The sequence below is a fragment of the Cebus imitator genome, unplaced genomic scaffold (genome assembly GCF_001604975.1).
Source record: "Cebus imitator isolate Cc_AM_T3 unplaced genomic scaffold, Cebus_imitator-1.0 Scaffold420, whole genome shotgun sequence".
NCBI classification, from domain to species: Eukaryota; Metazoa; Chordata; class Mammalia; order Primates; family Cebidae; genus Cebus; species Cebus imitator.
Window position 1 is genome coordinate 570,602 of NW_016107735.1, and position 26,383 is coordinate 596,984.

A 26,383-nucleotide genomic window follows, 5' to 3' on the forward strand; every position below is an offset into this window, starting at 1 on the left:
GAAACCCTGTCTCTAAAATACAAAATTAGCTAGGCATGGTGGTGTGCACCTGTAATCTCAGCTACTTGGGAGGCTGAGGCAGGAGAATCACTTGAACCCGAGAGGCCGAGGTTGCAGTGAGTGAGATCACATCATTGCACTCCAGCCTGCGAGACAGAGCAAGACTTGGTCTCAAAAAAAAAAAAATTATATAGTGTTAGTTTAACGATACTGATTTTCTTTTAGTTACTGTTTATATTATATACTGTTTGCACATACTATACTATTTGTTTGTTTGCAACCTTTGCTTTAACATATCTGTATCCTTATGTGGAAGTTTTTAAAAGCAGTATAAAGTCGCTATTTAAAACCCAATCTGGGCCAGGTGTGGCAGCTCATGCCTAAAATCCCAGCACTTTGGGAGACTGAGGCAGATGGATCACATGAGCTCAGGAGTTCAAGAGCAGCCTGGGCAACTTGGTGAAACCTCATCTCTACAAAAAAAAAGACATATGCCTGTAGTCCCAGCTGCTTAAGACACTGAGGTGTGATGATCAGTCAAGTTCAGGAGGCAGAGGTTGCAGTGAGCTGTGATCATGCCACTGAACTCCAGCCTGGGTAACAGAATGAGACCTTATCTCAAAAAACAAACAAACAAAAAAACCAATCTGGACTGGCCATGATGACTCTTCCCTATAATTCCAGTACTTTGAGAGGCTGAGGCAGGTGGATCACTTGAGCTCAGGAGTTCAAGACCAGCCTGGGCAACATGGTGAACCCTCATGTCTACCAAAAAAGTAATACAAAAATTAGCTGAGCATGATGGCATACGCCTGCAGTCCCAGCTACTTAGGAGACTGAGATGAGAGGATCACTCAAGTCCAGGAGGCAGAGGTTGCAGTGAGCTGTGATCATACCGCTGACTCCAGCCTAGGTGGCAGAATGAGACCTTGCCTTAAACGCAAAACAAAACACAAAAACCAGTCTGGGCTGGCAATGGTGGCTCTCCCCTGCAATCCCAGTGCTTTGGGAGGCTGAGGCAGGAGGATTGCTTGAGGCCAGCAGTTCAAGACCAGCCTGGATAACATAGCAAAACCCGGACTCTACAAACTTTTTTTAAAAAAATCAGCCAGGTGTAGTGGTACATGCCTGTAGTCCTAGCTACTTTGGAGGCTGAGGTGGGTAGATTGCTTGAACACTGCATTCCAGTCTGGGCAACAGAACAAGATCCTGTCTCTAAGAAAAGTTTTTTAATACTAAAAAACAAAAATAATAAGTAAATTAGAAACTCAATCTGACAATCTTAGTTTTATTTTATTTTATTTTATTTTTATTTTTATTTTTTTGAGATGAAGTCTCACTCTGTAGCCCAGGCTGGAGTGCAGTGGCACAATCTCTGCTCACCACGACCTCCGCCTTCCAGGTCCAATCATCTCCTACCTCAGCCTCCCAAGTAGCTGGGACCACAGGCGCATGCCACCACATCCGGCTAATTTTTTGTATTTTTAGTAGAGGCGGGGTTTCAGGGCATTAGCCAGGATGGTCTCGATCTCCTGATCTCGTGATCCGCCCGCCTCAGCCTCCCAAAGTGCTGGGATTATAGGCATGAGCCACCGTGCCTGGCCCCTGTTTTATTTTTTGAGACAGGGTTTCACTCTGTCACCCAGGCTGGAGTGCAGTGACACAATCATGGCTCACTGCAGCCTCAACCTCCCAGGCTCAAGTGATCTTCCCACCTCAGCAACTCAAGTAGCTGGGGCCACAGGTGTGCATCACCACGCCTAGCTAATTTTTGTATTCTTTTGTAGACACTAGGTTTCGCCATGTTGTCCAGGCTGGTCTCTACCACCTCAGCTCAAGTCACCCTCCTGCCTCAACTTCCCAGAGTGCTGGGATTACAGGCGTGAGCCACAGTACCTGGCCCAATCTTTGTTTTTAAATAGGAATATTTAGTCCATTTATATTTAAAATAGTTATTTATACATCTGAGTTTCAAGATATCATAGTATTTGTATTCTAACTCTCCCACACGTTTGATGCTCCTTTTTTCCTCTCTTCTAAATCTTTTTAAATTATTTTTATTATTCCAAATGTTTCTACATTACCTTGTTAGTAACATATTTTTGTTACTATTTTTCCATGATTACCATGGTAATTACAGCATGCATCCTTCACTTGCTAAAGTTTAATATAAATTAATTCTTTTACCACTTCATAGACAATGCAAGTACCTTAAAATACTTTACCTCCATTTATCTGCTCCCACACTGTGTGCTATTTTTGCGATGTGTTTTAATTCTATGTGCATTTAGAATGTCACATGACATTATCACTTTACACAGTTATTGTTCATTTATTTTTACCCACATATTTACTTTCTTTTAATCTTATTTTTTTCCTGGATGTTCATAATTCCTTTTGAGTTTCTTTTAAAAAATTTCCTTTAATATTTCTTTAGTGTGGATCTGTGGATGAAGAATTTTGACAGTCTGAAAACATATTTATTGTACCTTCATTTTTGAAGAGTATTTTTACTGAGTATAGAGTTTTAGATTGTTATTTTCTTTTAGCACTTCAAAGATGCCATTCCATCATCTTCTGGATTTTATCATTTATATGAAAGAGTCAGTTGTCAGTCTTTTCATTTTATTTTATTTTATTTTTGAGACATTTATTTTCTCATTCTGTCTTCCAGTCTGGAGTGCAGTGGCATGATCACAGCTCACTATAGCCTTGAACTCCCAGGCTCAGATGATTCTCCTCCATTCCCAGCCTTCTGAGTAGCTAGGATGACAGGTGTATGACACTATGCCTGGCTAATTTTTCTATTTTTAGTGGAGATGGGATTTTGCAATGTTGCCCAGGCTGGTCTCAAATGGCTGGGCTCAAGTGATCCTCCTGTCACAGCCTCCCAAAGTGCTCAGGTTACAGGGATGAGCCACTGTGCCCAGCCTCAGTCCTTTTTTCAAAAAATTGGGACAGCCTTGCTCTGTTGCCCAGGCTGAAGTACAGTGGTGCAATCCTAGCTCACTGTAGCTTCAACCTGTGGGGATCAAGTGATCTCCCACTACAGCTTCCTGAGTAGATGAGACTACAGGTGCACACCATCATGCCATGTACTTTTTGTAGAGATGGGGGTCTCACTATATTGCCTAGGCTGGTCTTGAACTCCTGGCCTCAAGTGATCCTCCTGCCTTGGCCTTCCAAAGTACTGGGATTACACTCTTGAATTATCACGCCTGGCCAAAGTTATCTTTTTTTTGTTTTTTGACAGAGTCTTACTCTATCACCCAGGCTGGAGTGCAGTGGTGCAATCTTGGCTCACTGCAACCTCTGCCTCCCAGGTTCAAGCGACCTTCCTTCCTCAGCCTCCCGAGTAGCTGTGACTGCAGGTGTGTGCCACCATGCCTGGATAATTTTTGTATTTTAGTGAAGATGGGTTTTCACCATGTTGGCCAGGCTGGTCTTGAACTCCTGACCTCAGGTGATCTGCCTGCCTTGGCCTCCCAGAGTGCTGATTACAGGCATGAGCCACTGCATCTGGCCATTGTCAGTCTTAATGTTGTTCCTTTCAAGGTAATCTCTCTCTCTCTCTAATTGCTTTTAATATTTTTTTCTTTGTCTTTGGTTTTAAGCAGTTTTATTGTGAAGTGCTTAAATGTAGTTTTCAGCCAAGCATGGTGGCTCATGCCTGTAATCACTGTGCTATTTTTGTGATACTGAGGAGGCTAAGGCAGGAGGATCGCTCAAACCTGGGAGGCAGAGGTTGCAGTGAGCCAAGATTACACCACTGAATTTCCAGTATGGGTGACAGAGCAAGACTCTGTCTCAAAAAAGAAATGTTTTATTTGCATTTATTCTGCTTGGGATTGATAGTGCTTCTTGAGTATGTATCTTGGTATCTTTCAGCAATTTTGGAAAATTTTCAACTACTCTCTTTTCAAATAGTACTTCTTTCCTATTCCCTCTTTCTTCTCTTTCCAGGACTCTAATTTCATGTATTTAGGCCTTTTTGCCATGTCCCATATGTCTCTTTCTCTTGTATCTATATTTTCACTTCTTTTCTTTCTTCCCACACTTCCGTCTGGATATTTTATGCTGCAACTATATTCCACACCATTAATGCTGGAATTAGCTGTGCGTAACCTGCTGTCAGATCCATCTACTATGTTCAATTCAATTATTACATTGTTCAGTTCTAGGATTTCCATTGCATTCCTTTTTGGAGTACCCAGGTTTGGTAATTGTGCACTCTACAACAATTCCAATGCAAAATCTTACTGTTCTAGGCAGATCTGCTCCCATTCAATTATATCAACCAATAAAAGCTCATTTTTGTTTAAGCCAATTTTATTTGGTTTCCTGTTACACACAACTGAAAAATCTTAACTGACAATGTTGAGATATCCCCCTTCATGATGTTGTAATGGCTGTAGCAGCTCCAGGTGTCAAAAGCAGACATGACATCCAGAGAAGAAGTGGAATATTGCCTGTCATTTGTCTCTGCTTATTAGGAGTGAAAGCCTTTTATATAATTTCTAATTCAGAAGGCCAGGGTTGTAATCACACACTACATGGAATGGGATGAAAATGATTAGCAAATAGCAATCTATTTATCCCTGAACTTGGGGAGAGGATCATTTTTTTCCCAGCAAACAACTACAGTAGAAGAACATTCAAATAAAATTGGGACTCTGTCAGCAATATAAAATATGAGAGGAGAAAGGTATTGTGTAAATAATCAACAGTGTTTGCCACACTAATAGATGTATTAATTTTCTGTAAAGTTGTGTGTGTGTGTAGAAAATATCAGGAATTGTAAATATCAATCTGTTAACAGGATATAAATTTGGGGAGGGGACTATCTGGAGTGGAAAGGATGGATATTTTTACTTATACGATTTTCATTAGTTTATATTACTTTGGTGATTTAAATTTAAAAGGACTTCGATCTGAAAATGGGCTGCTCAGAAATAGAGCTAGAATGAAAATATAGAGTCAGAAGGCTGGATATGGTGGCTCACACCTGTAATCCCAGCACTTTGGGAGGTTGAGGCAGGAGGATCACTTTAGACTGGACTTTGAAACCAGTCTGGGCAACATAGTGATACCCTGTCTCTACAAAAGAAAAAAATAAAAAGAATTATGGGCATGGTTGTGCATGCCTGTAGTCCTAGATACTCAGGAGGTTGGAGGATTGCTTGAGCCCAGGAGGTTGAAGCTACAGTGAGCTGTGATCACATCGCTGCACTCCAGCCTGGGCGACAGAGTGCCTGTCTCCAAAACATACACAAATAACATGTATGTGTGCATGTGTGTGTATGTATATATGTATTAGGGAGAAAGAGAGAGAGAGAGAGTCAGAGAAGCACATGTTTGTATATTCTAGCCCCAGCCCTGGCCCCTACAGTCACTCAGGTGCCAGTAGCAGGTTTATCCCTTCTGGGGATTTGGAGGTACAAGGCTATCAGAGCCTGATGCCATCAAATATTTAAACGATTCACCACCCTCCCCTCCCACTCTCAAAGCTGTCTTCACATCATAAAGTGGCTTCCTGTGCCTATTTTCCTACCAGAAAAGAATGTGCTGGACATGGCATTGCGAGCATTCTGGCCCCCTTGGCAGTTCCATTTCTCATCATAAATTAATTCATTGGTTCTCTGGCTCAGATAGCAGGATAGGAGCTGGGTTAGTAGGATCTACTTTCCATCCCCGCAACAGATAGATTCTCTCTTAATGCTGCTAAAGTCAAGTTCATAAACCTGGACCATGATGAATTCACCAAGGTAAATGTCATTTCTGATGCCACTTGGCAGCTGGCCAGCCAGCCTGCCCTGATGACACCTCTGTCTCTGCAAGCACATTTCTTTCAGACTCCTGTGTTTCTAGCCACATTCATCTCAACCAGCTGTCTCTTTATCCCTTATTCTGTCTTTTCCTCTATGACTCTCTCTTTTTAATTTATATATATCTTTATTTCTTCCCACGTCACCACTTATCCTTCCTTTATCCCTTGTTTTCTTTTTTTCTCTCTTTCTTTCTTCTTCTTCTTCTTCTTTTTTCCTTAAAGACAGGGTTTCACCATGTTGGTCAGGCTGGTCTTGAACTCCCGACCTCAGGTGATCTGCCCACCTTGGCCTCCAAAGTGCTTGGATTACAGGCGTGAGCCACCATGCCCGGCCCTCTTTCTTTCTTCTTTCTTCTCCCCTCCCCTCCCCTCCCTTCCTTTCATTTCCTTCTTTTTCTTTCTTTCTTTTTTTTTTTTTTTTGATGGAGTTTCTCTTTTTTGCCCAGGCTGGAATGCAGTGGTGCAATCTTGGCTCACTGCAACCTCCCCCTCCCAGGTTCAAGCACTTCTCCTGCCTCAGCCTCCCAAGTAGCTGGGATTACAGGCACACAGCACCACGTCCAGCTAATGTTGTGTTTTTAGTAGAGACAGGGTTTCACCATGTTGACCAGACTGGTCTCAAACTCCTGACCTCAGGCGATCCACCTGCCTTAGCCTCCCAACGTGCTGGGATTACAGGCATGAGCCACCATGCTCGGACTTATTTTCCTTTTTCTTTCTTTTTTTTTTTTTTTGGTTTACCTTAATTGACCATGGAGTTGAATAATAATATATACCAGAGCTTTTTGCCAAGCACGATTCTCGGCCATACGTAAAAATTATATTCTGACCTCACGATAACTCTGAAAAGTGTCTTTGTTCCTATTTTACAGAGAAAAAAGTGGAGGCTCATAAAGTGTAAGTAGTTGTGTTTCATAATCTTAAAAGTTTTCTCTGTTTAATTTTCAAAATTAGTAAATTAAATGCTTTGTTTCCTTTATCTGAGAAAATGCAGTTTAGGTCAGGTGTAGTGGCTCACACCTGTAATCCTAGCACTTTGGGAGGCTGAGGCGGGTAGATCACTTGAGGTCAGGAGTTAAGAGACCAGCCTGGCCAACATGGTGAAACCCTGGCTCTACTAAAAATACAAAATTAGCCAGGTGTAGTGGTGTGCACCTGTAGTCCCAGTTACTTGGGAGGCTGAGATAGGAGAACTGCTTGAACCTGGGAGACAGAGGTTGCAGTGAGCCAAGATCAGGCCACTGCATTACAGCCCGGGCAACAGAGTGAGAGACTGTCTCACAAAAAAAAAAAAAAAAAGATCCTTTGACACTTTGAACAATAAAGCTCCCACTGCTCTTTGCCCCTCCTCATCCTCCTTCCTTCTTCCTGAGAGTAGGGCTTGACCCTGATTCCTCTGACACAATCTTAACCTTTTTTTTTTTTTAATCAGAGTCTTGCTCTGTCACCCAGGCTAGAGTGCAGTGGCACAATCTCAGCTCACCACAACCTCTATTTCCTGGGTTCAAGCGATTCTCCTGCTTCAGCCTCCCGAGTAGCTGGGATTATTTTTTGTATTTTTAGTAGAGATGGGGTTTCACTGTGTTAGCCAGCATGGTCTTGATCTCCTGCCCTTGTGATCCCCCCGCCTCGGCCTCCTAAAGTGCTGGGATTACAGGTGTGAGCCACCACACCCATCCACAATCTTAAACTTCTTTATGGAGGAGGTAATCTTCTCTGTCCAGTCAGGCTCAATGTACTTTCTGTATCTGTGCAAAAGGAAGAGGTCAAATCTTCAGCACCTAGATTTGTAACTTTCAGTAACTTGGAGATGGAGGTTGTGGCAACATTGGATCTGCTCCCTGGAAGATCACTTTTTATTATTTTGGGTGTTTAATGAAGCTGCTCAGCCTTAACAGGTGTCCTCCCCATGATCCTAGAAGATAGTGAGGTAGAAGTAAAGAGAAGTATCCCTTCCAGCCTGCTTCAGTAGGGGTCTGAGACAAAAGAGGAAATAAGATGTTTCTGGTTGGGTTCCAGGCTCCTTCACTCTTCTACAAGGGAGTGAAGGCTGCTTATCTCCTGGAGACATGAATTACAGAATTTGTGTTATAGGCTGGAGGAGTAGATGCAACCGCTGTACTTTCTTAAAGGAAGCATAAAGCATTTAATTTACTAATGTTGAAAATTAAACAGAGAAAACCTTTAAGATTATGCAACACGACTACTTACCTTTTATGATCCTGCCAAGGATCAGAGCATAGCAGCAGAGAAGTCCCAAGTCCAACTGAGTGTTCAGACTCCATTGGGTTCAGCACCATGGACAGAAAGCAACCCAAATCTGTCCCAAGGGATGAGGGTTTAATGCCACAGATACCCCTCTCTGTCCCCACCCACAATCTCACTAGTCCCCATTGCTATTCTAGGGAGGAACCTAACCCCAGCCATTAGTTAACTGGCTCCCATCACTTAAAGGTCGAGATAAGCAGTGGATTGGTTTCCTTCCAAGGCCCTCCTGAATTTCTTCACTGAGCTGTCTGTTCTGCAGCTTCCTGGTAGAGTGTGGTTCGCCTTAGAGCAACTCTTATTAAGATCCAGCTGATTTGCATATATCTGCATTCACTGGGGCTTCTCCGTTCTGGTTTTATTATAAATGAATTGCTCAGAGGAAGGGGAAGGATTATTTCACTCCTTCCTCTTCTTTCCCTCTATTCCTAGGGTCTCCATCTGGAAATTTCCCCCAGATGCCTGAAGGTGTGTGTGGCCGAAGAGGGTGGAAACCAGACTCCAACAGTCAGGTGTTTGCCAGAGCATCTTATGTAGATTTCCCCAGATAATTTCCCCCATCTGTTTGGTTTCTGAAAGATCCTTGTCAGGTTCAGAGGAAGTCTGTATTTTGTTTTAGCCCCTAGGGTCTGAACCTCTGGGCTGAAGTCCCTGGAGCTTCAGTAAGAAGCCATGATTGGTGCCTTAGAGCCTGCTAAGGGGATGGAACCCGGTTTTAAAGAGGAGTGAGGGGTGGTGTAGTGAGGCCTCATTTTGAAATGAAAGGAGTCCTGGGTCTCTAAGCAGCTTCTAAAAATACCATCTCCCAGAGCTGGAGGGAGGGGGAGGGGAAAAATCGAGCGTGAGGAGAATGAAGATGGAAAGGAGGTGGCAGTGTGAGAACCCTTCCTCAGGTAGGTCTGGTTTTAGAGGTCCCGCCCGCTTCTAAGGACTGAAGAGATGTCACACCTCCTTCTGCTTCCTCAGCGGGCTTATCTCCTGTGGTGTCCAAGCCACAGCCTTTGCTAATGACCTTTCTTTCTGCAGGTAAAGAAGACCAATTCCTCCCACCTACTCCTCCTATTGCTACTGTCCAGCAAATATGTCTGAGTGAGCAAATGTGCATTTACTCACACACACATGCACACACACAGGAATGGCACATGAAAACGGCTTGTAAATGGCCAGTGATCTACGATGCCAGGAATCCTCCTTACACTCGGCATTCAAAGAGGTATGGACTGTGGCAGAGGCAGCGTAGTTCACCAGGGCATCCGCAGCACAGAGCACGGCGCCCAGAAACGGCTGGTTGGAGGGGCAAGGGATACATATATGCAAAACGCACAAACACTCGGACCGCAGGGGCCAAGTAAGTCACAGGACTCACACTCACTCTCAAGGCTTCTCAGGCTATATTCGCTTCCAAACAGAGAGGGGATGGGTCCCCCAAGAAAAGAGCTCGGAAAAAGCCACAAGGTGGGTGGAGCTTTCTCCCCTCAAGTTCAGCCCGGATGGTGGCGCTCAGTAGCCGCCTCCCTCGTCCTGGTGGGCCCCAGCCCTTCCCACCACCAAAGTGTTAAACCCTCAGCTTGTACATAAATGACCTTCACTAGACAGAGGTCGTGTTCCATGTGCTCTTGCGGCTTCTTCAATGCCGGCTGAACTCTGCCAGGATTGCTCCGCCTCTCTCGCAGATGTATCGGATTCCTGGCCGCGGTGCCGTTCATCAGTCCCCTGGGGTGGGCGGAGTGGGGTGACCGAAGAGGGGAACCCCGACTCTGACCAGACTGAGGACAGGGGTGGCTGTGAGGTGCGATGCTTGTGTCTTGACAGCAGAAGCAAGAACCTGAGGAACTGATCGTCCATGCAAAACCACCACCGCCCCCATCCCAGCGTCCACATGGTTTCCGAGCCTGGGAACCGCGCTGGTAGGGCGGGACCCCGTCCCTCACTTTGCTCTCCTTTCCCGAACAGCTCCGAGGTCGGGTTCGGCCCCTCCTTCCTGCCTCTGTGTGTGTGTGTGTGTGTGTGTGTGTGTGTGTGTGTGTGTCTGTGTGATGAGGGCGGGAAGAGAAAGGGGAGGGATGAGCCAGGAGACACCAGGAGCCTCAAACACGGGAACAGACCTAGGGCAGGGAGATAGGAGAGCTCTCCAGAGCTTGGGGTCAGGGCATAAGCCTTCAAAACCCCCGCAAGTCCTGAGAACAAGGGAGCTTCCAGACAAGCTCAGAGGCTGCGAGTGTCACCGCCTCCCCGAGAGTCGCCCCTCCTTAAGCCAAACCCACGTTGCCTACTTCTCAGGAATGAGGAGCTAAGGTTTAGCGCTCTGGGCCACCGACGCCAGCTCATCCCCCTCGCGCAGAAGCCCCGTCAGCTCCCAGCGCTGCCCCACCCCCCACGGTTTGGGGATCTGCGGGACCCCTTCCTTTCCCCACCAGTTGGGTGTTCCACCCCTGGCCTATGAAACTCCACCTACCCACCCTCTGCTGGCGAGGATTGGTGGGCATCCCGCGGCGGTGCCTAGTGATTGGTCCCCATGGATGATGGTGAGCGGCGAGACCCCGCCCCCAGCTGGCGCTGGGGTCTGGGGGCACTGCTCAGCTGTACTAGGCTGGCGCGGCTTGAGCCGCCGCCGCACTGACATCTCGGTCTGCGGACCATGGAGACCGGCGCCGGTGCACACCCGCTGCGCCTGTTTCTCTGCCGGATGCCGCTCTGTCTCGCGGTGCTTTTGGGACCCTTGCGGCCTGGGACTGCCGAGGAAGGTGAGAAGACTGGTGGGCTCTGGTCGGAGCCTGGCATGCCAAAAGATAGGGGGGCTAGGGACGGGGATTTTTGGGGAAGGAGTCACTGGAGAGACTAGAGTCTGTATTGGGGCTAGAAGCAAGCAGGCAGCAAAGAACTGGAGAGACAGAAAAATGTGGCCAAGCAGTAGCGAAGAGAGCGGCGTTGAGGAGCTTGGGGACTGTAGACCCGGGAGGCAGGGGAAGAAAGAGACCAGGAACCGCGGGAGCCAGAGGCGGCAGTCCAGGGGCGGGCGAGACGGACAAGCTGAGTGATTGGAGGTGGGAGGTGTGGGGGCGGGGAGATAAAGAGAGTAGAGACAGGGAGATGCGGAGATGAGCTCGGAGTATGGGAAAACGGGATGGAGCCCGGACCACAGTGGCTAGGAGACCACAGTGTGGCCAACCTGAGGCTGAAGGCTGGTCGAGGGGGCTGGGTCCGGGCGCTGCCGGACTTGCTGATCGTGGAACTGTCCGCAGTGCTGAATTCTGAGCGTAGTCTACCAGGCGCGCTCCGCGTTGCTGGCTTTGAGGCTGTCGGCGATACTAGAGCCCGCGTCTCGCCTCTGATTCTGCATTTGGGGAAGCTATACGCTCAGTTGAATCCAGAGGCGTCATATCTAGGTGTAGAATCTGGAGGAGCTGGAATCTGAGGCGCTGACCGCGGGGCTGGTCGGGGCCCTGGATGGCTGACGCCTTCCAGTATGCAATTCCGATGTGCCGTCAGTTGCACGGATCTCGGAAAGCCGTCGGCGGTCCTGCCCACGTTCGCTGACACCTCTGGAGAGGCCCTCATTTTGGTGGGGCAGCCCCTGGCTTAAGCTCCAGAGGATAATATTCCAAGACTCCGGGATGCCCTGGCCTCCTGTCTCTAGTCTGCGGGCTTTGCTGCCCAAACCAGTTTCTGTGATCCATGCTAAGAGGTTGCAGACTGCTGATCTGATGCCTCCTGGGGGAATAAAGGGACTCCAAGCTTCACTGGTAGGAAGGGTCATAGAGGTATACATAAAAGGACCCCTGACGTTCTTTCAAAAGCAGTGGAAGTGACAGCCCCTGGGAAAAGGGCTGGCTGAGAAGAGATTTTATTTCTCCAGTTGTTGGCAGTATCTCTCCACATTATTTTCTCAGAGGCCATGGGAGTCAGACTAAAAATGTTAAATTCTTCATGTCTGAATGGGAGTGGATTTGGGGGTATATACAGGAATCCCCTGATACATTCACTACTGACTTTCTCTTTGTCTAATTGACACTTATCTATAATTTTGGGAACCTAAGAAGGTTAGGGAGGGTCACTGACTCCCATCCCCAATCTGAGAGCCAACCTGAGAGTATTTGCCATGGACCCTGTAGAAGGCTGAATACTGACTCCTTACCCCCAATACGTCAACGTCCTAATCTCTAGAACCTGTGAATGTTACCTTAAGTGACAAAAAAGACGTTGCATATGTGATTAATGATCTTTTGAGATGGAGAGATTATTTTAGATTATTTGGATGAGCCGAATAATCACAATGGTCCTTGTATGAGGGATGCAGGAAGAGTCAGAGGAGGAGGAGGAAGTGTGGTGACCTAGGCAGAGATTAAAGTGAGATAATTTGAAGATGGAGGAGGGGGCCATAAGCCAGGGACTACAGGCAGCCACTAAACACTGAAGGTGGCAAGGACATGAATTCTCCCCTCAGAGCCTCCAAAAGAAAACAGTCCTGCTGACACCTTGACTCTAGACCAGTTTAAATGGCTTTGGGCTTCTGACCACCAGAACTGTAAGAGAAAAAAATGTGTTGTTTTAAGCCACTAAATTTGTGGAAATGTGTCAAAGCAGCCCCAGGAACTGAATACAAGCTCCTTCCCTAATCACTTGGCTACCTCTCTCTGGATTTGAGCTATTCATATCCACTCCTGGAAATTTATGGAGTGGGGAAAACTTGTCCATATCATTTGTCACATTTTGCATTACCTCAGCAAATTTATGGGAACTTCACCAAAGGATTCCACTCTCCTGCTAAATTGGCATTTTTGATTTCTGACATTTCTGTTTTCCCCTCTCCTTAGTCATCCTCCTGGATTCCAAAGCCTCCCAGGCTGAGCTGGGCTGGACTGCACTACCTAGTAATGGGGTAAGTGTACAATGTCCCTCCCTGTCCCAGGGACCCTCTGGTGGTCCAGGACACAACCCCTTAAGCTCCCCATGTTTACATCGGCCAAAGTGTTCCTCATAGTGTGTGATCTCCAGCAGCCCTGGCCTCAAGCCAGAGTAGCCTATTAGAACATGTTGAGTCGTCAGCCAGTTAGACAGTCAAAAACAAAACCAAAAACAAACAAACAAACAAAAACCCCACAGTGAATAAATGAGGAGAGAACTGGCTGTCTAGGAACAGAAACCTGGCAACTGGATGAAGCTAATATAGAACAGTGCCTTTCACATAGTAGATCCTCCAAGCAATGTTGTTGATTGACAGAGCAAGCAAGACTGGGAGTCCTAAAAGAGGCTTGGGAACTTCGGGTGGGGGTGGGATTATGTGGGTTGTAACAGCAGCTTGGTGGAGCAGAAAGGGCACTGGTCAGAGAGTCAGGAGTCTATATGCATCATTCCTAGCTCTACCACTACTTTGAGGCACATACCTGGTCAAATCACTCTCCCTCTGGAGCCTCAGTTTCCCTATCTATAAAAATAAGATTTGGGCTCATTTGTTTTCAAAGTTTCTCCCAGTACTGCATCTTACAATTTCTGGGGTGTGCATGGTGGTGAGAGAGAAGGCAGGAGTCACTGCTAGCACTCTACCTCCTGGAAGCATGTTGGCTCTGAGCTGCCCACTCCTTTACTCTTGTCCCCAGTGGGAGGAGATCAGCGGTGTGGATGAACACGACCGTCCAATCCGCACATACCAAGTGTGCAATGTGCTGGAGCCCAACCAGGACAACTGGCTGCAGACTGGCTGGATCAGCCGCGGCCGCGGGCAGCGCATCTTCGTGGAGCTGCAGTTCACACTCCGTGACTGCAGCAGCATCCCTGGCGCCGCGGGCACCTGCAAGGAGACCTTCAACGTCTACTACCTGGAAACGGAGGCTGACCTGGGGCGCGGGCGTCCCCGCCTAGGCGGCAGCCGGCCCCGCAAAATCGACACGATCGCGGCGGACGAGAGCTTCACGCAGGGCGACCTGGGCGAGCGCAAGATGAAGCTGAACACAGAAGTGCGCGAGATCGGCCCGCTCAGCCGGAGGGGTTTCCACCTGGCCTTTCAGGACGTGGGCGCCTGCGTGGCGCTTGTCTCGGTGCGCGTCTACTACAAGCAGTGCCGTGCCACCGTGCAGGGACTGGCCACGTTCCCAGCCACCGCAGCCGAGAGCGCCTTCTCCACCCTGGTGGAAGTGGCCGGAACGTGCGTGGCGCACTCGGAAGGGGAGCCCGGCAGCCCTCCGCGCATGCACTGCGGCGCGGACGGCGAGTGGCTGGTGCCTGTGGGCCGCTGCAGCTGCAGCGCGGGATTCCAGGAGCGTGGTGACATCTGCGAAGGTATCCAGCTGGCTGGGGGCTGGGGGGTGGGAGTGCAGAGCGTAAGTGGCAATTGAAAGTGTCCCTTAGATGAAAAAGGCGGGGCTGGGGGCGAGGAGGGTAGAGAAGCCTTGGGCTCTGAGCCCAAGGACTGTCCTGATGTTTCGTGTTGGAGTTTCCAGTGGGTCCAGTCAGGGCCAATGAGTGAAGTTACTAGGAGGTGAAATTGACTAGCTAAGGAGGCATTAGGGACCTGAATCTTAGGCACCTCACACAGGCCTTCTCATTTATTTTCATGGCAATAAAGGAAACCATTCTTTTATTTTTATTTTTACTTTTTGAGTCTCTTGCTCTGTCACCCAGGTTGGAGTGCACTGGCCCAATCTCCACTCACTGCAATGGCCACCTCCTGGGTTCCAGTGATTCTCTTGCCTCAGCCTCCCAAGTAGCTGGGATTACAGGTGCGCGTCACCATGCCCAGCAAATTTTTGTATTTTTAGTAGACATGGGATCTCACCATGTTGGCCAGGCTGGTCTCAAACTTCTGACCTCAAGTGATCCGCCTACTTTGGCCTCCCAAATGCTGGGATTATAGTCATGAGCCACCACACCCGGCCTAAAGGGAGTCATTCTTTTTTTTGAGAGGGAGTCTCGCTCTGTCACCAGGCTGGAGTGCAGTGGTGCGATCTCAGCTCACCGCAACCTCCACCTCCTGAGTTCAAGTGATTCTCCTGCCTCAGCCTCCTGAGTAGCTGGGACTATAGGCATGCACCACCATGCCCAGCTAATTTTGTATTTTTAGTAGGGATGGGGTTTCACCATGTTGGACATGATGGTCTCGACATCTTGACCTCGTGATCCACCTGGCTCAGCCTCCCAAAGTGCTGGGATTACAGGCGTGAGCCACCGCGCCCAGCCTGAAGGAAGTCATCCTTATTCCTCCTTCACAGATGAAGAAACAGAGCCTCGGAGAGATTAGCACCTCACTTACAAAGTTAGGAAATGGGGAGCTAGGATCAGAATTCAGGCTTGCCCAACTCTCGCATTCTTTCTACGACACAATGTGGTCTCCCCTGCACCTAAGGAAGAACTCTACAGCAGCCCAAGCTTCAGGCTAGTGGGACTAGTTGCATTACAGGGAGGAAGCTCCCAGTCACTGACCACATGCTTGCAAGTCAGAGGCTGGCAGGGGGGATTTTTATGCTAGAGAGAGGGATTGAAAAGTTGCACTAGATGATTACTAAGATCACATCCCACTCTCTGAACTACAATCACTGTGCTCCCTGGGGGAGATCCTTCATGTTGGAGGTTTTGCTGGGTTCTCAGGCTGATGAGGGCGTTAGGAACAGACCTCTCATTCTCTCTTCTGCCTGTGGCATTGGAGACAGAGGGTGAGGATGGGGTTATGAATGTGTGCACTTGATATAGAAAGATCAAGGTATGCTTCTTCTAAACGATGTCCTTTTCTGGGTGCCAGGGCAACAGAAATGAGTCAGACATAGTCCCAGCTCTCAAGAAGCTCACAGTCTAGATGGAGAGATTCAAAAATGTAAAAACCACAAGAGGGTAATATATGCTATAACAGAGGGATACACAGAGTGGTGGGAAGACAGAGGAGGAAGTGACTCAATTTGCTCTCATTCCTTTGTTCAGTCATCCATCCAATATGAATTGAGGATGTGCCAGCTGCATTTATTGAGGGCTTGTTATATGTATACAGATGAATGCCACCATCTCTTCCCTGCAGAAATTATAATTTAGCAAAAGACTGTGAGGCATGAACCTTCCTGAGCTCTCTAGATATAGTTAGGATCCACCTCTGTGCTCTCCAGCACTCATTGAAAACTCTATTTCTGTTCTTACCCTGTGGTATGCAGTGATCTACTTACATGTGTTTTCACCACTAGATTAAGTACTTTATTTTTTTAGAGATGGGGGTCTGTGTTGCCTGGGTTTGATTGTAGCAGCTATTCATAGGCACGATCATAGTGTATTACAGCCTTGAGCTCCTGGGTTCAGGCATTTCTTCTGCCTCAGCCTCCTGAGTCGGTGGGACTACAGGGATCACACCTAGATTAGGAACTTCTTGAGCTCAGGCACTGGGTCTTATTAGTGTCAGCAGCCCCAGCATCCATAACAGGATAAGGCATATGGTAGGTGTTCAGTGAAAATGCATTGGGTAAACGAGAGGTTACCATAGGATGTGACGCACAACCAGGCAGCTAAGGAAGCATGGAAGGGAGAAACTTGCTGGGTTCTGGGAAGCATGGAGAAGGCATCCCAGAGAAGGTGAGAAGATCTTTTTTCCCAGGCAGCTTAGAGCACTCTAAGCTCAGGAATTGCATGCTGAAACATGGAGGCAGGAAGGAACATAGCATGGTTGGGCCTATATAACCAAATGTGGTTAGAGCAGAGGGCATGTGGGGGTGTGGGAAGTTAAGTGATGGCACTGGAGAGAAGCAGGGCCTTGAATGTTGGGATAAAGAGCTTAGGCCAATGGGGAAGATTTGAAGCAGGGATCTGAAATGCTCAGATTTGTAGTTTCAAAAGATCACTCAAGCTTCAGCTGCAAAAAAGGTATTGAAAAGGGAAGGATTAGGAGCCAGAAGATGAAGAAGGAAGATGGTTCAATAGTGCAGAAGAAAGAGCACAAGGTCTGAATTAAGGTAGTAGCAGAGATCATTGAGAGATGAGGATCATAAGTTAGCATCCACAGCACTTAGTGACCATGTGATACAGGAGGAGAAAGGAATCCCCTGTGACTTATATGCTACTGGGGATTGAATGGACAGAGGGATCATTCACTGGGGTACAGAACACAGGACATGGATAGACACATCATATTTATGATGTCCCTGGCACCTTCCAGAGGAGGTAGTTAGAAAGTGGGTCTGGAGCTCAGCAAGACAGAGATAGTACTTGAAGCTGTGGGTGTGATTGGGACAGACCAGAGAGAACGTGTGGGGGAAGAAGCCAAGAGGGCCAACAATGAAGACTCATAGAAGAGCAATACTCAAGGACAAGTAGAAAATACAGAGCCCATTAAAAGGACTGAGAGGGAGTGGGCAGGGTATGGAGGAGAACTAGGAGAGTGTGATATTATGAGAGCCTAGAGAGATCGGGGTGTCCAGGAAGGAATGGCCTACAGAGTTGGGAAGCAGTCAGGTAAGTCGAGGGTTAGCAAGTGCCCACTTGGTGGCCTTGGTGAGAGCAATTGCAGCTGAGTGATGGGTAGAGAGACCAGGTTGCAGTAGATTGAGGGATAAAGGAAGCTGAAGAGCTGGAGTCAGTGAATCTAGAAGCCTGGATTTGAATTAGGAGAAGAGGCAGTATCTCGAGGAGGACATTGGGTTGAGAGAGGATTTATATTGTAGATGGGAGAGATTTGTTTGTATGCTGAAGGGCAAAGAGTCACTGGAGTACCAAGTGTGTATGGGGGGGGATCCCCATCCCAGTCCCAGGAGGCAGGAGTATTTTATTATTGATGTGAGCTAGAATTGCTGACACATGTTGCTAACAAAAAGCAGGCCAGATTTTACTCAGTTCTATTATCGTTTTTATATACTCTATAGTTTGTGCCCTTATTGCCTGCACCCAAAATGGGCTGCTTTTTACTGTTTCACTACCAAGAGGGGAGACATCTGATGAAATGTAGTCTTCGATGAGGTTAAAGGGAGAGTTCCAGGGTGGAGACAGAGGGGCTGGCCTTCCACAGGAGGTGGCTCATTCCCTCCTCTAGGACTGGAAAGAAGGAGGAGGGGGAGATGGTTGTGGATGGGGCATTTGTGTGTTTTGATGGGCAGATGTTGAGGGAATTACCAACTGATGGCTTCTCTTCTCCCTATAAGGTGGGAGGGAGAGCATCTGTAGAGGTGGACAGTAAGGTCCTTGTCTGTTTTATTCATTGCTGGGTATCTATAAAGCCTACATAACAGACACTAAAAAATATTTGCTGAATGAATGGATTAGGAGTGAGAGGAGGAGGTTCCTCTGAGAAATGAGGGAGAAGAAGAGAGAAAGAGACTCAGAAACCCAATCCATGTCTGATGAGATCAGAAAAAGGTCACTTGTAATGGCTTCAGCTTTGCCTTGGGGAGTTGGGAGCTGTGGACAATGCCAAGGAAAGCTTCACTGGGGAGATGTTATTTGAACTGGGGTTTGGAGAAGTATAGAAGTTTGCCAGGAGAAAAGGGATATAAGGAGTTATAGAACAAGACCCAGAGGCGAAAGGATGAGCTCAGTGTAGCACAGTAGAGTGGCTGGCAGTGGGGAGCTGTTGGAGGATATTAGCAAAGGAGGGAAATTGTTGGATTTAGAAAGGCCTTCCAAGTGCCTTCTGCAGCTAACACAGGCTCCCCTCTAAAAGTAAACAGATAAGAGGGAAATAGAGCTAAGATGTTCTTTTCTCCTTTTTGTTTCTCTTTAGTGACCTTGACTTTTGTTCTCTCTCTTAGTCACTAGAGAAATTAGTAAAAGAACTGGGATTTCCTTTGGGGGAAAAAAAATCAGGGCATGTAACCAGTATCTTTTATTCTCCACTAGGGCCAAGTGCAGTGGCTCACACCTGTAATCCCAGCAATTTGGGAGGCCAAGCCAGGACGATCGCTTGAGCCAGGAGTTCAAGATCAGCCTGGGCAACATAGGGGGACTCCATGTCTACACACAAAAAAATTAACTAGGCCTGGTGGCACAGCATGCCTGTGGTCCCAACAACTTGGTAGGGCTGAGATGGGAGGATTGCTTGGCCCCAGGAGGTGGAGGCTGTAGTGAGCTATGATTGTGCCACTGCACTCCAGCCTGGGCAACAGAGCAAGACGCTGTCACAAACAAATAAAACAAACAAACAAACAAATAAACAAACAGAAAACAACTCAGTGGGACTGCTTTGGAGCCAAGGGACCCAAGCAGATATGTTCCCTGAGGGTCCATAGGGCACAATGAGCCCCTATGATGGGGTGGCACAAGAGGGTGGTGTGATATGGGTTTGGGTTGGATTACAGACAGGGAAGCTAATGGGGGCTCATCCTAAGGAGCACTTTCTGCTAGCATTGTTCAACAAAGGCAGTCTCACAAACCGGTGAATGCCTCATGATGAAGTATGTGACAAAGACTGTGGCTACTGCTAGGGAAGCTGCTGGGGGACCAGGCCAGTGGGAGCTGAGCCAGATTAGCTCTGAAGTTCTGACCTTGAAGAGAGGGAGGGGCTGGCAGTCAGGAATCCCTGAATCTGCTCTTCAGCACAAACCCCTTCTAAACAGAGCCTCTCACAGCAGAGATGCCACTGTTGTTGCTGATGGGCCCACCCACCTCTAGGACAGCTGCCACCCTCATACACTTGTGGGGAGGGAGCCTCCAGCATTCTTCCCCTATTGCCGTGAAACCCTGTGAACAGATCCTTTATCTGGGCCCTCATTTGCTCTCCTATTTCACAACAGAAGTGGGCAGGCCATGATTGTTACTCCTATTTGACTGGTGGTTTCTTGAGGCCAAAGAGGCACAAGGAGTGGCCCAGCCAATGCTAGAACCCAAGCCTGCCAAGTTCCAGCCTGGCTTTCTGCTGCCCACCAGACCATGGGGATAGTTGGCCCATGCTTTGTTCTACCAGCAGAGAAGGCTTCCAAAAGCTCCTGGGCTACTGAGCCCCTCCCACAGAGTTGTGTTGCCCAGAACTCTGGGCAAGATGGACCCTCCCAAGCCTAAACCTTCCAAACAGTGGGAATCCTAGTCCCCTCCCCTCTTCTCCCACACAGGCTGAAAGTTCTTCCCCAAGAGCTAGTCTGCACCCTTTCTGTTGTACTGCATCTTCTTGGAGCTGGAGAGCAGCCAGCTAAACTAGAGGGGAGGGCCAGAGAACAAGGGGAGGGCCACCCAAGCTCTGAGACGTGGGGCCAGGAGCCACTGCCTCCCTCCTTGGCCCAGCGGGAGAGAAATTTTTTGAAGTGGGTGTTTAGCAGTTACCACCTGAGGCTTGTAGGGGAGGAACAGTAATTACTACCATTATTGTGAACATGTGGCTGGTGTTGGGCTAGGTGGTTTACATGTTTTATCTCAATCCTCCAACAACCTTTTTTGAGGTAGGTATTCAACACAAGTCTCAGAGAGGTCAACTGATGTGCTCAAGGCTACACAGCAAATACGTGGTGTGACTCAGCTACAAACCCAGGTTGTTCAGATAGAAACACTTGTGCTCTTAACAACCTGTGTTCTGAGAAGTGAGAAGCAAACTGAGTAGGTGTCAAAACTGGAACCAGGTCTGACTCATGGCCCAGGGAACTTTTACTGGCCCTTCTCTCTCCACCCGCCCTCCCCGCACCTGGTTGGCTTTACTTTCAGTTGAGAATTTATGATGCACTAACTCGAATGACGGTGGCGGTGGGAGGGTGTGTGAGTGTGTGCGTGTGCATGCATGCTTATGGGTCTGTCCCTGGGTAAGCCCTTGGGACATGTTCTCTCCCCTCTCTTTCTCACACCAGGACTGCAGAGTTTGGCTCATTTTCTTCCAGTGGGCATGAGGGTGGTGTGATGCGGGCCTGGGTTGGAATCCCACAGGCTGTGGGGCAGTAGCTGTAGGCAACTTCACCTCTCCTAGCCTTAGCTCCCTCATTTTAAAAAGGGGATAAAGGGCCAAGCACAGTGGCTCACACCTGTAATTTCAACACTTTGGGAGGCAGAGGTGGGGGGGTGGGGCGGATCACTTGAGGCCAGGAGTTCGAGACCAGCCTGGCCAGCATGGTGAAACTCCATCTCTATTAAAAAAAAAAAAAAAAAAAAAAAAAATCAGCTGGGCATGGAGGTGCACGCTTATAATCCCAGCTACCTGGGAGGCTGAGGCAGGAGAATCGCATAAATCTGGGAGGTAGACGTTGCAGTGAGCTGAGATCTGGCCACTGCACTCCAGCCTGGGCAACAGAACGAGACTCTCTCAAAAACAAAAATAAAAATAAAAAATTAAAAGAGGATAACCCCACAGGTGGTTGTAAGGATATGAATTAACAGACATAATTTTTAAAAAAGTAAATACAGACAGGGTTTCACCATGTTGCCCAGACTGGTCTCCAGCTCCTGGACTCTAGTGATCCTCTGGCTTTGGCCTTCCAAAGTGTTGGGATTATGGGCGTGAGCTACCGCGCCCGGCTGAAAGTAAAATATTTCAAAGTTTTCCGAACACACTGAGCGTTTACTTAGGGTCGGTAATGGGTTGTTTAGGAGTCACTCCACCGGGCAGTGCTGACTGGAGTCTCCTGTTTTCCTATCGTAATTGGAGGAGATAAACCCTGCCCTAACCAGGCCAGTCAGCAAAGTGGGGAGAAGCTGTGGCGCAGCCCCGGCTTCTCACCCGCCATGCCCTGCAGCCTGTCCCCCAGGGTTTTACAAAGTGTCCCCGCGGCGGCCCCTCTGCTCACCGTGCCCAGAGCACAGCCGGGCCCTGGAAAACGCCTCCACCTTCTGCGTGTGCCAGGACAGCTACGCGCGCTCGCCCACCGACCCGCCCTCGGCTTCCTGCACCCGTGAGTTCCCCTGTAGGCGGCACTGCAGAGGGTGGCGGGGTGGGGGAGGACAAGAAAGGCCTGATCCGGGTGGTGCTGAGGGCGGGGGCTCGCACTGGGGCGCACGAGGGCGGGTACGGGGGCCAGCGCCCCGGAAGGCGGGGTGTGGGGACCGGAGCCTGAACGGGTGCTGGGGGCCGAGGCCTTGGATGAGAAGAGCCAGGACAACTACGTGAGTCCAGTCGGAGGATGGGGTTAGGATGCTTGGCGGGTCACTGAGGAAAGCGCCCCTTTGCCGCCCTCTCTGCACGCTACCTACCCTCCAGCCGAAAGAGGGGCTCCCTACCTTCGCACCATCGGTTCAGGGTCCACACACTTCCATCCTCGGCTCCTCACTTACCTCCTCCCAAATCCTCACCAACTGCCCTGCCGCTCTCACCTGCCGACCTCCCAAGGGCTCTCACACCTGGGTCCCTGACCCTTCCCTGGGGAAGGGACCAGCTCCTGCTCCTTCTCGCCCGGGGCTCATCCGTATTTGACCCCTCACTGACCATCTCTGTTCCAACCTCCCCGACTGAACCCACGTCCCCAATCCTCCCACCCCCAGACCCCTCTCCCCTGTCCTATCCCCCACGCCCACTGGCTCCCACGGCGCCGTTTCCGCTCAACCATCCCTGTCCCTTCACTGACCGTCCCTTCTGCCCTCCTCCCTGACTGACCCCACGCCCCTGTTCCCCGTCCCTGCATATCTATTCTGTCCCCCTCATCCACCCTGTCCCCTGATGAGCGCCCGCTCCCTCCTCCCCGATTGATCCTCGCGCTCCAGCTTCTCCCGCCTCACTGGGAGGTGGACCAGCCCCCGCCCGCCCAGTGCATCCTGCCCCCCTCGCGGGCTCCCACGCGCCGCCCTGACCGCCCTGCCCCTGTGCCGCCCAGGGCCGCCGTCGGCGCCGCGGGACCTGCAGTACAGCCTGAGCCGCTCCCCGCTGGCGCTGAGGCTGCGCTGGCTGCCGCCGGCCGACTCAGGCGGACGCTCGGACGTCACCTACTCGCTGCTGTGCCTGCGCTGCGGCCGCGAGGGCCCGGCGAGCGCGTGCGAGCCGTGCGGGCCGCGCGTGGCCTTCGTGCCGCGCCAGGCCGGGCTGCGGGAGAGCGCCGCCACGCTGCTGCACCTGCGGCCCGGCGCGCGCTACACCGTGCGCGTCGCCGCGCTCAACGGCGTCTCGGGTCCGGCGGCCGCCGCGGGAGCCACCTACGCGCAGGTCAACGTCTCCACCGGGCCCGGGGGTAAGGCCGCCTGCCCCCGCGCCCGCATCCCCCTCCCCGAGGCCCCAGCGCCTGCCGCCCCCGCGCCCTCCCGGGGCCGCCCCGTCGGTCCAGCAGGAGCCCCGCCCACTCGCCCCAGAGAAGCACTCTGTGCACGCACCCTGCGCCTCTCCGGGACACGAAGTCACCCCCGGACTTCCCAGCGTCAGTCGCCCTCCCGAGTCTGCAAGAGGGACTGAGAATGCAGGCGTCCCCTTGCTACCCGGCCAGAGGGGAGGCGCGCGGTTCTGTGAGTCTGCTGGAAGCCGCTGGGTGCTCGCCTTTCTCCTGAGCGCCCTGCACAAAGCCGTTGTCCCGCTCACAGATCTGCAATTGGCCTTGCCGCTGACTTCTCAGGGAAAAAGAGGTGGAAAGTCCCTTAATCTCTTACCTTACCTTTAAAAAAGTCAGTAGGAAGCCGAATTTACTTCCTTCTCTCTGTCTGGGGAAGCGGGGTGCCGTCGTGTGTCCCTTGCCTCCATCCCTCGGCCTCTGCATGGCTTTGCTGCGCTGGCCACCCCTTTCCTGGTCCCCGGGAAATGGCAAGGAAGCTTGTAGAGTTAGGCTGTAGGGGCAATGGAACACACCAGCCAACACATCGCTGAGACTGGACATGAGATGAAAGTGAAGACCTGCAGCCTTTTTCCACCACACCTTCACTCCTGACAGTTTCTTTTGATTCGCTTCTCCACTGGCGGGAACCTTCAAGTAATGCTTGTATTCTTTGCAAGAAAGATAAACTAGTGGTATGGTTTCTGACTTTCTTCCTAATCGAGGCGATAGGATCGGTCTGTGACCCTGCTTCTCTGCCTTCTGTGATTCCGCTTCTGTCTTCTGGCAGTTCTGTTGCCGAGAAGTCTGAGGCTAGGGTTGTTTTCATTCTTTTCTACGTAACTTGGACTTATGACATATATATGTATACACACGGATGTTAGAATATTCTTTAACCTACTTAACTTGTTGAAAATAAACTTTTTTTTTTAAATGGAGTTTTGCTCTTGTCACCCAGTCTGGAGCATGGTGGTGTGATCACAGCTCATGGCAACCTCTGTCTTAAGGGTTCAAGAGATTCTCCCACCTCAGCCTCCCAAGTAGCTGTGATTACAGGTGGGCACTGCCATACCCAGCTAATTTTTGTATTTTTGGCAGAGATGGGGTTTCACCATGTTGGCCAGGCCGGTGTTGAACTCCTGACCTCAAGTGATCTGCCTGCCTCAGCCTCCCAAAGTGCTGGGATTACAGGCATGAACCACCATGCACCCAGCCAAAAATAATCATTTGACCAATATGGATTTTTGATTGAGTAAACCTTTTGATTTGCACAATTTTTTTTTTCCTGGAAAAGTTTTCTTCAGGCCAGGCACAGTGGCACAGGCCTGTAGCATTTTGGGAGCCTGAGGCCAGGAGCAACATAGTGAGACCCTGTCGCTACAAAAATTTTAAAAAATTAGCCAGACATGGTGGTGTGTGCCTATAGTCCCTGCTGCTCAGGAGGCTGAAGCAGGAGGATCGCCTGAGCCCAGGAGTTTGAAGCTGCAGTGAGCGATGATTGTGCCACTGCACTCCAGCCTGGGCGACAGAGCCGGACCATGTCTCTTAAAAAAGTTTTCTTCAGCTACTGCTTTGACTAGAACTACTGATAGCTCAAACATATCTCTTATTTAAAATATATCTAAGCCTTAGGTTGTACATTCACTTTCTGATTCTCAAACCTTGTCACTTGACTTCCTTGATCATTTTGAGCTCTTAATCCATTTCCACTGCCATTTGGAGGTTTCCCAACTCATCTGGGTTTCTGGAACAGTACTGTTTTTTACTGTCTCTATTGTGATTTAACATTTGCCATTGCATTTACATTTTTTAAAATTCCTTTTCGATCTTTCTTTCATGTTAGACGGGTATTGTGCCAATGTCGTAAAAAGGTTCAAGGGTGACACATCTCACACATGAGTGTGAATTCCCAATCATCACACCCACAAACTACCAAAGGATCACATTTTTGAAAATTCAGTATAGAAAAAGAAAAAAGCTATAATCTTATTATGCCGACATAAACCACTATTAATATCTTAGAGTATATACTTCCAGAAATGTTTCTATCTTTATCTCTGTATTCATATTTGTAATTATCTACCCATAAAACCCCTTTCATTTTTTGTTTTTGTTTTTTTAAACAAAAATAAAAATTTATTTTATATTTTCTTTTTTAAAATTTTATTTTAGGTGTATTCTATATCCGGCATTTCTCCCCATGTTATCCCTCCCCACCCTCCACCGTCCCTCGCCTACCCCCTAACTGCCCCCAGCATGTGATGCTCCTCTCCCTGAATCCACGTGTTCCCATTGTTCAACACCCTCCTGTGAGTGAGAACATGCGGTGTTTGGTTTTCTGTTCTTGTGTCAGTTTGCTGAGAACGATGTTTTCCAGATTCAACCAAGTCCCTACAAAGGACACAAACTCATTGTTTTTTATGGCTGCATAGTATTCCATGGTGTATATGTACCACATTTTCTTTGTCCAGTCTATCATTGATGGGCATTTGGGTTGGTTCCAGGACTTCGCTATTGTACACAGGGCTGCAGTGAACATATGTGTGCATGTGTCTTTATAGTAGAACGATTTATAGTTCTTTGGGTATATACCCAGTAATGGGATTGCTGGAAAACCCCTTTTGTTTTAATACAGTCATGCACCATATGATATTTTGGTCAACAATGGATGGCATATATGATGGTGGTCCCATAAGATTATAATGGAGCTGAAAGACTCCTGTCACATAATGCTTTCTGTTGCAATTGCCTGCAGTATTCAGTACAGTCACAGGCTGTTACCCAGGCTGTACAGGTTATAGCTTAGAAGTGTGATAGTCTATACCATCTAGGTTTGTGTAAGTATACTTTGATGTTTCTATAGCAATGAAATTGCCTAACAACCCATTTCTCAGAACATCTTCCCATCATTTAGCAATCCATGACAGTATATGTAATACTTTTATCTGGGATTTTATATGAGCAATCTTAACTGTTTTGACACAGATGGATTTAAAAGCCGTGTTAAGGAAATAATCTTCTATTTCCACTTTCTTCATAAAAATACTCGCTGGGGCCTTATAAGTTTAGCCGGGCGCGGTGGCTCAAGCCTGTAATCCCAGCACTTTGGGAGGCCGAGGCGGGTGGATCACGAAGTCAAGAGATTGAGACCATCCTGGTCAACATGGTGAAACCCCGTCTCTACTAAAAATAC

The 26,383-nt window shown here is 48.9% G+C and overlaps 1 protein-coding gene, 1 non-coding gene and 1 pseudogene across 4 annotated transcripts in view; 1 reads left to right on the forward strand and 2 right to left on the reverse strand.

The window, feature by feature from the left end:
- The window catches only part of LOC108290039, a 17,627-nt pseudogene extending 6,912 nt beyond the window's left edge, over positions 1–10,715 (reverse strand).
- Positions 10,607–26,383, forward strand: part of EPHA10 (EPH receptor A10) — a 46,858-nt gene continuing 31,081 nt past the window's right edge. The window contains exons 1-5 of one of the 3 annotated variants that reach the window (XM_037731801.1): positions 10,610–10,836; positions 12,907–12,971; positions 13,690–14,368; positions 21,700–21,855; positions 22,771–23,121. In XM_037731801.1, coding sequence (XP_037587729.1) covers positions 10,731–10,836; positions 12,907–12,971; positions 13,690–14,368; positions 21,700–21,855; positions 22,771–23,121 — 1,357 coding nt within the window. In that variant the 5' untranslated portion in view covers positions 10,610–10,730. Of the gene's footprint in view, positions 10,837–12,906; positions 12,972–13,689; positions 14,711–15,013; positions 15,802–21,699; positions 21,856–22,770; positions 23,122–26,383 lie in introns of those variants that run through there. The other 2 variants (XM_017509746.2, XR_005197054.1) reach the window with 2 other exon arrangements.
- On the reverse strand, positions 25,028–25,131 carry LOC119468385. Its single transcript, XR_005197060.1, has one exon. It is a non-coding gene; the product is annotated as a small nucleolar RNA U13 (small nucleolar RNA).